Source organism: Microcebus murinus, chromosome 5 (genome assembly GCF_040939455.1).
Source record: "Microcebus murinus isolate Inina chromosome 5, M.murinus_Inina_mat1.0, whole genome shotgun sequence".
Lineage (NCBI taxonomy): Eukaryota > Metazoa > Chordata > Mammalia > Primates > Cheirogaleidae > Microcebus > Microcebus murinus.
The window spans coordinates 108098169-108111948 of NC_134108.1; the positions used below are offsets into that span (position 1 = coordinate 108098169).

Consider the following 13780-nt stretch of genomic DNA (forward strand, 5'->3'; position numbering starts at 1 on the left):
TGAGTGAGCAGGACACAGAATCTGCCCTTCCTCCCAGCTGACCTCTGCAATGGGCACGCAGTGTGAATAAGAAATAACCGTTGCCATTTTTAAGCCACAGAGACGTGGGGTTGTGACCGTGGCGTGCCCCGGCCCATGCTGCACAGCCCACGGCGAAGTGTCCCCTGTTGGTTACGTTTGTCTTCAGTGCCCAAGCTGCCCTCTCCCAATCCCCTGAAAGCGTTGGCTCCACATTCAGGTTTGAAAAGCAGCAAGAGAAGAGGGTAGTCGGTCCCCTAAATATGGAAGCGGGTTGTGTTCTGGGAGATACGCCCATGCTCTGGGCCTGAGGGTATGCGGAACGAGATCACCCAGCCCTGGAAGACCACAGACAGACACACAAGCTTTAAGAAGCTTCAAGCTTCTGTCCCATACTCATTTATTGGCTCTCCATAATTTTATTCCCTGCTTTTAAAGAAGGAACGACTGGACTGGCAGGAGGGCCGGACTCTCAAGTCCGGGGGGCACTGCAGGCTGACTATGACCTTGCAGGCCTGGATCTGAACATCCTCCTCAGGGTGGATGACCAGAGAAAGCAGTCGGTCTGCCAGGCGCGACTCATCCCCAAAGAGGGCTTCGTGCAGAGACTGTTCGTTGTAATGCCATTTCACGGCGCGGTAGTGGGATGCATTCCGGCCCTCACTCAGCCGCTCAGCAAACACCAGCACCTCAAACAGGAGACTCCCTGGCTGTGTGCACTGGAACAGATTCAGGAAGTTGGGGTGCACCTGTGATGGGAATGGTGAGAGAGGCACGTTCTAAAATTCCTATTCTTCCATCCTCCTAGTGCCTCGATTCCCTAATATACTTAAGCTTCAGACTCAACTGTACAGGAATGTTTTCGTTTTCCTTTCATTATCACACCTGGGCTTAAGCAATCCTCCCACCCTAGCCTCCCAAGTAGCTAGGACTACAGGTATGCACCACTGCACCCAGCTAATATTCATTTAAATTTTTTTAGAGATGGAGTCTCACTATGTTGTCAAGGCTGGTCTTGAACTCCTGGGCTCAAGTGATCCTTCCACCTTAGCCTCTCGAGTGCTGGGTTTATAAGCATGAGCCGCTATACCAAGCTAAATGTGCATTTAATAACTGTACAGTGTTCTAGGTAAATGTAATGGCTGAAGCTTATTTGTGTTATTTATATCAAATAAACCCTTACTAGTTTTAGTTTCTTGTCTATCAATTGGTGAAAGAGTAGTTAAAATCTTCCAAACTTCCCACTGTGGTGGTAGATTTGTTAATTACTCCTTATAATTCCATCAAGTCTTGCCATATATATAACTTGAGATTATGTTATTAAGTACGTATAAGTTTAGAGTCGCTTTATCATTCTGGTAAACTGAACCACTGATTATTACATAGCAACTCTTTCTACTTCTAATAATGTTCTTTACCATAAGTCATTTTTTACTAATATTAAAATAACCTACATTAACTTTTGTTTTGTCTCCTATGTTCCTACCTCTAGGAGTTCAGAAAGCCCCTCCCCAGGGAGAATTCCCCCTCCCAACGAAATGAATCCTCATTCTATTGGGAGAACAGAAGAGAGAAGATGGTTTTCTTTTACTTCTTTTTAGAGACAAGGTCTCACTCTGTCACCCAGGCTGAAGTGCAGTGGCACAATCATAGCTCACTGCATCCTCGAACTCTGGGCTCAAATGATCTTCCCACCCAAGCCTCCCAAGCAGGTGGGACTACAGATGCACACCACCATACTTGGCTAATTTTTAAATTTTTGTAGAGACAGGGTCACACTATGTTGCCCAGTCTGGTCTTGAACTCCTGCCTTGGAGTCCACTTGCTCAAGGCTTCTTGGGCATGGCTCTGGGTAAAAAAGTATATTAAAAAATAAAAAATTAAAGAAAGAAAGAAGGAAGGAAGGAAGGAAGGAAGGAAGGAAGGAAGGAAGGAAGGAAGGAAGGAAGGAAGGAAGGAAGGAAGGAAGGAAGGAAGGAAGGAAGGAAGGAAGGAAGGAAGGAAGGAAAGAAAGAAAGAAAGAAAGAAAGAAAGAAAGAAAGAAAAGAAAAGAAAGAACACACTCCTGGCCTCAATCAATCCTTCCACTTCAGCCTCCCAAGCAAGGAGCTGGGATTATAGGCATGAGCCACTGTGCCTGGCAAGGGGACGGTTTTCAATGAATGCATTTAGTGCAGAGGCAGGAAGAAGAATAAGACAATTCATCAAGGCTAATTCTGGAAGAAGAAGAAGGCATGATTCTCCCTCCCCAATACCTGAGTTGGCATCCATCAGCCCCTCTTCAGTGTCATTCTCACCTGGCAGTTGAGAATATCATAGAGGAGGTCGTTCTTCTGTGCCACGTAGCTCAGCAACCGTATGACTTGCACCTGCGTACAGGAAAGAGTAAAGCATGAGGAGGAAGGTGAGTCTGGTCCCGAGCAGGGAGGACGACCTTCTGCTCCTCCTACTCGGCGCTGTGCGGGGGCTGGTCAGGAAGGCCGGGCCCCGGCCGTGTCCTCAGGCACCTGTGCCAGGATGTAGTCTGACTGCAGGATCTCCATCAAGGCAGGCATCACCCGTCGCAGCTGCGGGTGCACATAGTCAGGCAGGGGAAGGTTGTTGAGCAGTCTGAGGCCCGCAACGTGCAGCTCCGTGTCCCAGATGGTGGAGATCAGTTCCAGGACCTTGATGGAGTGTTCCTGGGGTGGGGGGCAGAGGAGGGTGTGCTTTTATGCGGTGATCCCCACCACTCCCCCAGCCTCTGACTTCACTCCTCACTACCCCCGCCGTGACTGCTGGGCCAAACCAACAGACAGTCCCCCCGACCCGAACTGTCCGCATCATCTGACCTAGCTGACCTTCCCACCCCCTTGGAAGTCTGTCTTCACTTGGCTGCTCTTTCACAGGCTTCCGCCTAGTTCTTCTGCCCAACCTGCTCTTCCCTACCTACAGCACTCCTGTAGGGATATCGTCAGACCCACAGAATTAAATACCATCCACATGCTGCAGCCTGTCAAGTTCACGTCTCCAGCCCAAGCCTCTCCCTGAACTCCAGACTCATATTCAGCTGCCAACTGCACTTTTCTCCCTGAAGGTCTGGTAGACCTCTCCCAGTCCACACGCTCTCCCCAGCCCGAACCGCTTCCTCCGCAGCCCTCCCCGTCTCAGCGGTTGGCCATGCATTTCCTCCAGTTGCTCAGGCCAAAAACCTGCGGTATTCTCTACTCCTTTCTTCCTCTCACCCCCTTCCCAGTCCTTCAGAAAATCCTGTCGGCACTACCTTCAACGTCTAGCCACTTGATCAACAATCAAGCCACTTCTTACCACCCCCCACTACTACCACCCTCTTCTGAGACACATCCTCTCTCACCTGGATTTCTGCAACAGCCTCCTGTCTCCCTGCTGCCAGCCTCGCCCCCCACGTCTATTTTCAGAACAGTAGACATGTTAGACATGTCACTCCTCCGCCTTCGAGCCCCCATTTCATTCAGGGCAAAAGTGACAGTCCTTACGGAGGCATATTGTGCCCCATGATCTACCCCTCCCTCCTCCCTGCTTCTTTGATCTCATCTCCTATTCTCCCCTTTGCTCCAGTGGTTTCCACAACAGCCTCCTTAGCTATTCCTTAAACATGCCTGGTACACATCTGTCTCAGGGTGTTCGCATAGGCTGTTCCCTCTGCTCAGAACACCCTTCCCCCAAAGACTCACAACTCACACTTACCTCCTACAAGCTTAAACGTCACTTTTGCAAAGAGTCTTTTCCCCAAACACCCCCATTCCAGCCTTCCTTATGCCCCGTCTCTACTTTATATTTCTCCATAGCATTGCCACATGCAACATATTTTCCATTTGTAAACTTTTTATTTTGAAATACTTATTAACATAAATTCACAGGAAGTTGCAAAAATAACAGAGAGGTCCCTTGAGCTCTTCACTCAGTTTCCCCCAATGGCTACATCTTACATAATCATGGCACAATATTGAAACGAGGAAACTGGTATTGGTACGCGTGCCTAGTTCTAGGCCATTTTTTTTTTTTTTTTGAGACAGAGTCTCGCTTTGTTGCCCAGGCTAGAGTGAGTGCCGTGGTGTCAGCCTCGCTCACAGCAACCTCAAACTCCTGGGCTCAAGGGATCCTCCTGCCTCAGCCTCCCAAGTAGCTGGGACTACAGGCATGCGCCACCATGCCCGACTAGTTTTTTATATATATATTAGTTGGCCAATTAATTTCTTTCTATTTATAGTAGAGACGGGGTCTCGCTCTTGCTCAGGCTGGTCTCGAACTCCTGACCTCGAGCAATCCGCCCGCCTCGGCCTCCCAGAGTGCTAGGATTACAGGCGTGAGCCACCGCGCCCAGCCTCTAGGCCATTTTAATCACATGCACAGATGTGTGTAGCTGCCACTATACTCAACAGGTTGTTCCTGCAGAACCGTCCCACCACCACAAAGATCTCCACCGTGGGACACCTTTAGAGTCACTGCCACCTACTCCCCCAGCCCGGACCCCTGGCAGCCACTAATCGGTTTTCCATATCTTTTGACTTTTTTCCTTTTGAGAGCGTTATATAAATGGAATCGAACTTTATGTGAACTTTTGAGATTGGGTTTTTCCACTCAGCATAGCACCCTTGGGATCTACCCAAGTTGTTGTGTGCATCAGGATTCCACTCCTTTGTACAACAAAGCCACACTCCGTGCTACAGGGTGCCATTCACACGTTGTGTGCTGGCCCATTCGCCTGCTGAAACACTTTGGTTGTTTCCAGTTTGGGCTATTCCAAATAAGGCTGCTATGAACAATTGTGTATGTTTATGCAGATGTAAGTTTTTGTTTTTCTAAGATAAATGTCTAGGAGTGCAATCACTGGCAGGTAAATGAATATTTAGTTTTGAAAGAAACTGCCAAACTATTTTCCAGAGTGGCTGCTGTACCATTTTACATCCCCACTGGCAAGAATGAAAGAATTCAGTTTCTTTGCCTCTTTGCCAGCACTTGGGATTGTCACTAATTTTGATTTTAGATCTTCTGATAGGTGTATAGTAATATTCCATTATAGTCTCAATTTGCATTTTCCTAACGGCTAGTGATATTAAATCTATTTTCATGTGCTTATTTGCAATCCATGTATCTTCTTCAGTGAAATATCTCAGGTCTTTTGCTCATTTCCTAACTGGATTGCATGTTTTCTTTAATATTGAATTTTGAGAGCACTTTCTATAACGCAGACAAGTCCTTTATCAGATATGTGGTTTGCAAATATTTTCTCCCAGTCTGCAGTTTGTCTTTTCATCCTCTTAACAGGGTCTTTCAGGGAGCAAATGTTTTTAATTTTAATGAAGTCCAATTGATTTCTTTTATAGATCATGCTTATGGTGCCACGTAGCTATTTACCAAGCCCAAGGTCCCAGATTTTCTTCTTCAAAACTACACCCCCACACCGACTCAGCCTTCTTTATCCTCCCTCTTTATTTTTCTCTGTAGCACTTACTTAACGCACTGTGTTTTACTTCTTTGTGTACTGCCTGCCTCCCCTGTTAGAATATAAACCCTACAAGGACAGGTGTCTTTCCTGTTGTTTCCTGCTCTCTCTAGTGCCTAGAACAGCGTGCTGGCACAAGGTAAGTGTTCAATATACAATGTTGAACAGATGAAGGGATCTGGGGTTCTGAGATGCAATCTGCTTGGACCTACAGGTATTGCCAAAGACGGGTAACCTCGCAAGCTGTACCTTTGTGAGCAATGGAAGAAACAGCAAGAATCCTGGGGTGCAAGTAAGTGTCCCATCAGTACCCTGCTCTTCCCTGCCCCCATCCCTCACTGTCTGCTGAGACCTGAAGGACAGGTTGGAGTCAGCAGGTCTGGGGCAGGGTTTCAGGAGGAGGGAGCAGCAGATGCCAGGGCGGCAGCGTGGGAAAGCATGAAGCACACAGAGTAAGAGGCTGGGCTTAGGACAGGGAAGTGCAGCCCACCACCAACCATGCGCTTCATGCTGACAGCCTGGGGGGTGGGGGCAGAAGGACAGCGGGCAGACAGGGAGTGTGGTGTGGCTTAGGGAATGGCGTGAGCTCCACTTCGGATGTGTTGGGCCAGAGGCTTCTAGGGCATCTAAGTGGATACGTCCAGTAGCAGCTGGCCAAGGGGGGCACATGTAAAGAAACTTTTTTCCTCCAAAAATATATATTGCAAAAAATTTTAAAGTGTGAAGTCACCAAGTGTTGGTGAGGGTATAAAACAACAGAAACACTCATGCAGTGCTGGTGGGGTGTAGAGTGACACAACCCTTCTGGAAAAGTTGGGCATAGCCTCTGACCCAGCCATCCCACTCCTACACACCAAGAGAAACTCTCCCAGGCACGAGGGAGACATACACGAGAATGTTCATGGCACAGTGTGGGTGCAGCAAGTACCTGGAAACAACTCAGAGCCGGTCAGTGGGCAGATGGTATGGTATTTGTAAAACAAAATACGATAGAGCAGTGAAAAAGGAGACAGAGTTGCCCAGTAAGGTGAATCTTTCAATGCTGGAGGAAAAAAAGGCAAGCCACAGGAGAAGACTACTAACCACCTACCTCCGTGTACACACAGCTTAAAAACATCCCTGACTATATTTAACCTATTTATCATCTGCCTTGCTCTGCTAGAATATGCAGGGCTACATACACATATGGTAAAACTGTATCCCGGAACTGACACACAAAATGCAGGGCAATGATTGTCTCTGGTGGGGGAGGCAGCTGACATGGAGGGGCCACATCTAGGGGCATCTAACATATTGCCCATGTTCTGTCTCTTAGCCTGGGTCCGGTGGTGCATGTTTTGTTTTATTGTTATTCTACCGTACATGTATATAGTATTTGTAAGTTTTAATGTTCTACTTATTTTTCATTTGGGAGAGATAGACATTTTGCTAGGGAGAGATTGGGAGGTCAAGGAAGAGGTTTTCTGGTTTTCTTTGGAGATGGGAGGGACTGGAGCACGCTGGCTGCTGCTGGGAAGGAGCCTGGAGGCCACTGGGGCAGAGGGGACGAGCTAGGAGGGGACGGGTGCAGGCCTGAGACCAGCACCGACTGCAGACAGGGAGAAAGCCATGTTTGAGAGGCACCAGCAGGAAAGCAGGGAGGACAGGTGCAGAAACAGGTGAGCCCGGGGCATTACTCTGGGAAATGGGGGGAGATGACATCTGGTGGTTTAACATTTTCTCTACAGGGTGGTGGTGAAGGCATCTGTGGTCCAGCCACCTTAAAATTTCCTGAGTGTCTTTTGTTATTCTTAACCCTTTTGGTCACACCAGCGTTTATGCCAATGAGGTGACTCTTTCAGGGCCCATAGGTAGCTTCAAGGTGAGGGCTGGTCACCAGAAAGACCAAGGTATGACCAGAGGTTTGGGATTTTCAACCCCTAACCTTTGGGAGGGGAGAAGGGCTGGAGATTGGGGTCAAGCACCAATGGCTGCTGATTCAATCAACCTTGCCATAAAAACCTCTAGCCAACGAGGTCCAGAGAGCTTCCAGGCTGCTGAACACAGATGCTGGGAGTGTGGGGGTGGGGAGGGTGCCCAGAGACGCCTGGAAGCTCCACACCCCTTCCCCGACCCCTTGCCCTAGGCATCTGGCTGTTCCTAATTTGTGTCCTTTATGATAAACTGGTAAATGTATCCTCCCAAGTTCGGTGAGTCATGTTAGCAAGTTATCAAACCTGAAGAGAGAGTTGCAGGAACCTCTGAATTTATAGCTGGTCTGTCAGAAGTCAGACTGGTGATTGGTGTCTGAGTGGGGGCAGTCTTGTGGGACTGAGCCCTTACTTAACCTGTGGCATCTGCGCTGACTATGGGTAGTTAGTGTCAGAACTGAATTGTTGGATACCCAGCTGGCGTTGAGAATTGGTTGGCGTTGAGAATTGGTTGGCGTCAGAAAGAACCTCAGGGGGCTTTCTGCTGTGCGAGGTTGGGAGGCAGCACCAGTGCCCCAGGTCTGTCTCCTCCTCAGCTTCAAAGGCTTTCATGACTCTGCCGGGAACCTGACTACCATTTCCCCACTTGTCTATGGGTTACAAACTGAGATAAAACAAACTTCCGGAACCTGAGCGCTTATCCTGCGCCAGTTAAGGGACTCGAGTTCTACAGACACCCTGAGTGCTCTGCCCCACCACCTGGCGCTGGGCTCACCTGGATTTTGAGCCTGAATTTTCTGATGCCAGAGAAAGCTTTAAGTGAGTTCAGAGCTTGGATTTTGACACTGTTGTCCTTGTCATCCAGCATGCTGCCCACCAACATGATGTCATCAGTAGTACAAGCAGAGGCCTGGAGTATGTGGGGAGAGACGGCAGAGGCAGGAAAAGCGGGTGTCCTGGGCCCACCGCCCCCCATGTCACCACAATCCCTCCGCACACCCCTCCCACCATCAGCCAGAGAGACAGGTCCCAGGACACTGTCTGGCCAGTCAAGGGCCAGGGATCAGCTGTAACCCCCAGGGGCCCGGAGGGACCTCCTGCTTCCCTTCCCTCACCTCAGCCTCCAGCAAGTACACACAGCGCGTGATACTGTGCAGGATCATGCTCTTGGCGTACTCGTCGTGTTTGCACTCCAAACAGTTGAGAAGCCTCCGGAGCTCACCTGAGTCCCGCCCATGCCGCTCTCGCTCAATTGCCAGGCCTAGACAGCCACCCAGCCCAGTTCAGGCTGTAGACTCAGAAGCAATGAAAGAATGGGGTTGGGAAGCAGGGGATAGGGACCTAGGGATAAGGCTGCCTTGCCTCTTCTGAAGAGAAGCCTTCTCCCTGTATGCAGGACCACCATGTACCGTTGACATGGGCATGTACTGCACAAGGCACCACATCTAATGTTATGTTGCCCATAGCATATCCTCACAGACTTATCTATCTAACAATTTTCTGGCATGTGGCTGTAACAAGCAGCATTTCACTATAACCAGTCTATGGCCACGATGTTCCAGCAGATGGCAATAGAGAGTCTTGCAGAAGGGGTGCATTTTCCTGCTTGCACAAAAGAACCATATGGACTTAGTGGAAGCTCTGGGTATGTAGGTCCTCCAATTTTCCCTTTCCTTAAAGTCTCGAGTTCCTGGGGCAGGAAAGGGATGGGGGAGCTGCTGATGCCAAGTTTCCAAGAAGTGGAATCCTGGGAGCCAGAGTAAATGTAGTACTTGGAGACCTGCCAGATGAGTCTGAGGATCCACTTGCGTGAGATCCAGAGACCCTGAACTAGCTTCTCTAGCAGGACCTTGCCTAGGGCACTGCAGGGTGGGCCTGAGGAAGATGAAGAAGAGAAAGAGGAAGGAGAGAGGAACTTGGAGGAGTCACCTTTGGGCCCTCCCACATCGGAGGCCTCGGGAGCAGGTGCCTCCTGGGGCAGAGCCCTCTCCCCAGGGCCCGGACACTCACGAGCGATACAGATGGGCGAGTTGGAACAGAGGGGTGGTTGGCATTTTATGCCAGCCCTGATGGCCTTGTAGAGCAGGTAGATGGCCCCGGCGCCTGTGGCCAGGCTCACTACACTTTTGCGGATGTCCAGATGTCTCAGGTAGTGGGGAATGCTCTTGCCCATGTCTTCAGCGTCGCCTTGTGCCTGGGTGGGAGGCAGGCCCAAGGCACCTGGGAGGGGCCTTCTGGAACCGGAACTCTGGCAGGCCCAGGAACCAGGGTACCGGAATCGGAACTGAAGCAACAAAGGAAACTGGGGAGACCATGGGATGGAGGGTGGTGGTCAGGAAATGGGGCAGTCAGGGGTCCCTTTAAAAAGAGAGAGGGTTCAGCTTCAGAGGCTGTAGGCGATGAAGCTTCAGACCCCAGGGGAATAAAAAGGCAGGGGCAAGAGAGTCCTTTACACCCTGTTTCTTTAGGGGACACAGGTTCCCTGGCCCTCCCATCTGTGATCTTTCCACCATAGACCTACACTTGGCCCCTGCTTCCTCCTACAGGGCTCCTTGCCCCCACTGGAGGAAGAAGAGGGGAGCATCTTATCAGGTACATAGAGTCTGGGGACAGAGCCAGCACTCGCCTGCACCTCGTGTTGCCCTGGAGTTCACGTGTTTGGCAAAAAGCTCAAGGGCAGCTGCAAGTCTAGCAGCCAGCAAAGACTCCTGCACTGAGTAGGTCCTTAAGCCATGTTCTGTCAGTCTTTGAGGACTGGGAGCAGAATGATGACAGAGTCTAGAAACTGGGGCTCCAAGCCCTTCTAACCAGAGTGACCCTGGAGGAGGAAGGGACGGCGCTCACTTGGGTCTGTTTCTGCATTTGTAACATGAAGGGACACAGACTTGCCATTTTAACTACACAATTGAAAGGAATGTGAGCAGGTCTGTGACTTTCAGCCATCATGGGTCTAAAACTGGATGCGCCACCTCTCAGCCTCCCCACAAGTGGGATGAGGCTTGAGACCCCCCTTGGAGTCAGAAAATGCCACCACCCCAGAGGACGGCAGCCCATCTTCAGAGGCCTTGATCTCCTCCACTAGGATGAGGCAGGTGAGACCAGACCCTTCCACCCAACCTCTGCCCCTGTCACGACTCCGGCACAGAATGACAAAGTCACAAGCCCCAGGCTAGGAGTAGGCTCAGAGCCAGTGTTGAGCATGGCTGTGCTAGAACAGGGCTTCACCTGCCTGGCTTCGAGCTCCTTTAGGGATAGCTGGGACAGAAGGTTCTGGGTCCTAGGCTGCACCTGGGCTAGAGGGAGGCAGGGAAGCAGTATCTCCAGCGATGCTGTGGCCAGCCAGGCCTGCCACTCAGAGCCTTGGCCCATCACACGCAGGTGGCAAGCAGGGAACGGGCAACACTCCTGGGTGGCCGTTCTCTTCCCATCCTCTCCTCCATCCCGGCCCTCCTCAAGGGTCATTGCTGGCACTCTACTCAGCCCCAAGTGAGGGACTGCAGGGACTCCCTGTAGTGAGGGGTGAGTGCAGGCCCAGAGGCCTCCCCATTGCCATGCAACCACCCTCACATCCCAGGAACCCTGGGCAGGAAACGGCTGCCTGATGGGAACTGTGGTATAGGTTCCAAGGCTTCTTGGCGGATCTGAGACTAAGTCCCTGAGGACAAGGTCCCTGCTCTGCCCTTCTACAAGGGGGGACCCACAGTCACCAGCCCCTCCATTGCATGGAGTTGATTCTGCAACCCTCACACGGAAAGCAAATGTGGTGATGCCTATTCTTTTTTTTTTTGAGACAAAGTCTCACTTTGTTGCCCAGGCTAGAGTGAGTGCCGTGACGTCAGCCTAGCTCACAGCAACCACAAACTCCTGGGCTCAAGTAATCCTTCTGTCTCAGCCTCCCAAGTAACTGGGACTACAGGCATGCGCCACCATGCCCGGCTAATTTATATATATGTATATATATATTGGCCAATTAATTTCTTTCTATTTATAGTAGAGACGGGGTCTCGCTCTTGCTCAGGCTGGTTTCGAACTCCTGACCTTGAGCAATCCGCCCGCCTCGGCCTCCCAGAGAGCTAGGATTACAGGCCTGATGCCTATTCTTTAAAGACCTCCAAAGGCAGTTCTTTCTTGGCTGTAATCTAACTTCTTCCTGCTACACCTAAAGCCCATTTCTTCTGGTTCTGCCCTCAAATGATTCAGAAGGAATGCAGGCAGAGTCATTGTCATCTTTAGGGTGACATTTTCACTAGACCACAGAACAAAATATTAAGAGAGAGGAATGTCTATTTGTTGGTATAAAGTCAATGACTGTCCTTGGGAATAACTGTTTTCAATTCAGATGTCATTCCTGTTTATAGGAGAATTAAAATTTAGGAAATGATGATGATACACGGTATGGTTTGAATGTTCTTAAGGAGCATAAATGAAAAGCTGCAACTCTTTATGGGAACCTGGCCTTCATTTGTTTTCTTGTTTTGTTTTTCTGTCAAATCCAGAAATCTGGAACCACTGGCCAGAGGGAAGTCAAGAGCTGATATACACACAGCCATGAGTTTCTTACCTGCCCTCACCAAGGAAAAGGATGTGGGCTGTCCAAGCACATACCTCTCTGCCACTTGCACCAGCTTTTTGCCTTCAAGGCTGAAGTCCCCCCTCCCCCACGTTAAGTGCACTGTAGTTTAGTGAATGACTTTTGATTCTAGACAGACTACCAGGGTTCACAACCAGTTCAGCCTAGCAATCTCTTTGTGCCTCATTTTCCCCATCTGTAAAACAGCACTAATAAAACTTACTTTATGGTGTTGTGAGGAGTAAGCACTTTGAGCAGTGTCCAGCACAGAGCTCAACAAATGTTGACTGCAATCATAATCATTATACACAAAAACGTTGGTGTGGGAAGGCAGTGGGAACAGACAGATGGTAGGGCTCCATGCATCCCTGGCCTGAAAAGTGCATTATTAAGCCCCTTCCACTCTCCCAGTACCTCTCACCCTGGTCTTCCTCCTGTAACCCATTTAATTGCTCTTTTGGAGCCCAGTCTGAAGCCCCCAGAAATACCCAAACCTGGAGCTATCCCCCCAGTCCATTGCCCTGAGCTATTTTGTTCTAAAAAACCATCCAACCACCTGTGACACTCTAAGGCTACTTCCTCATTCTCTTTACCAGTACCCCAGCGATGGGTGCTGCAGCCTAGTTAATTAGAGAAGCTCCAGCAGTCGGGGGCCTACTGAGAAAGACACCCTGCCAGGCCATTACCAGGGCGACCCTGCAGGCGCCCAGCACTAACGTGCACAGATGCGAGGAGAAATTAGCCTACTCTATACTCCGATGAAAAACCCTTTGGAGTCTGATCGGGTTGGGTTCAAAAACCCAGCAGTTTGGGGTTTGGACAGATTCCACAGTCTGAGTCTCGGTTTCCTCCGCCAGAGTCTATTAATACCTACCTACTACCTGGCGGTGCGGCTGTCAGGACAGAACGCGCTGTTACTCGCGGCGCACAGGGGACGCGACACGTGCGAGCTTCCGCCGCAGACAGCCCGAGCGCCGGGAGACGAAAGGCCGGGCCGCCCGCCTGCGCGGACCCCGCATCTCCGAGATCAGCCCTCCCAGCTAGCGCTCACCGCGGCCCGGGCACCAGGTTCTGGGGCCCCGGGCGGCTCGGGGCGCCCGGAGAGACGGGCGAGAGCACGCGGAGCGGGCCCGGCGCCCCCAGAGGAGGAGGGCGGGGCGGCGCCTGCCCCGCCGCGGGCCTCCCCAGCCGGCCCCCCCACTGCCTCCTCCCCCCGCGCGCATCCGGCGACGGGCACAGGATGTTCTTTCGCTCCCGTCCCCCTCCGCCCCCGCTCTCACTTTCCCTTCGCTCCCCTCCCCCGCTCCGCCGCGCCCGGCGCCGGCACCTAGTTTAACTCCTTCTCTGCCGCGCCCGCGCGCCCGCGCGCCCCCAGGAAGCGGAGCGAGCCCGAGGGCTGTCCGGCAGGGTGGGCCTGCGCCGAGCGCGGGGCCCGGGTTCTCAGGATCCGTCGGCGGGTGGAGGGGTCGAGGGGGCTCACAGCGACCAAGGCGCTGTCTCCGGAGCCCCGCCGGCTCGCCGGCTGCGGGTGGGGCCTGCGCGCCGGCAAGCCGTGTGCCCGAGCGGCGGGCGCGTCAGCTCCGGGCCCGGCGGGGGCGCGCGGGGTCTGGGCCCTCAATCTCATCCTCCCCCCAGGTTCCGAGAAGGAGGGGCCCAGGGTTCGCCGAGAGGATGGAGAGAGGCCACGCCCCTCGCGCGCACGTCACTGCTTCCAAGGCAACCGGGGGCGGGGCGGTGGGCTGGAGAAGGACAGACCTTAGGGAATCGAGACTGCCGGATGCTCGGGGACGCGGTGGGGGTGGGGCGCGGCGGGGGCGG

The 13780-nt window shown here is 51.8% G+C and overlaps 1 protein-coding gene across 4 annotated transcripts; it reads right to left on the reverse strand.

Moving 5' to 3' along the window:
• Positions 1 to 401: 401 nt before the first annotated feature.
• On the reverse strand, positions 402 to 13139 carry ARMC12 (armadillo repeat containing 12). 4 transcript variants are annotated; one of them, XM_012746918.3, is made up of 8 exons: positions 12837 to 13139; positions 12186 to 12335; positions 9322 to 9694; positions 8508 to 8653; positions 8168 to 8302; positions 2526 to 2699; positions 2316 to 2387; positions 402 to 767 (listed from the first exon to the last, which is right to left on the reverse strand). In XM_012746918.3, exons 3-8 carry the CDS (start codon positions 9563 to 9565, stop codon positions 438 to 440), a joined length of 1101 nt encoding a protein of 366 aa, XP_012602372.1. In that variant the 5' UTR covers positions 9566 to 9694; positions 12186 to 12335; positions 12837 to 13139; the 3' UTR covers positions 402 to 437. The 4 variants fall into 4 exon arrangements, with proteins under 4 accessions (XP_012602372.1, XP_012602373.1, XP_012602370.1 ...); XM_012746919.3 differs by lacking the exon at positions 12186 to 12335 and having other exon boundaries at positions 9322 to 9676; XM_012746916.3 differs by lacking the exon at positions 12186 to 12335.
• Between the last annotated feature and the right edge of the window lie 641 nt (positions 13140 to 13780).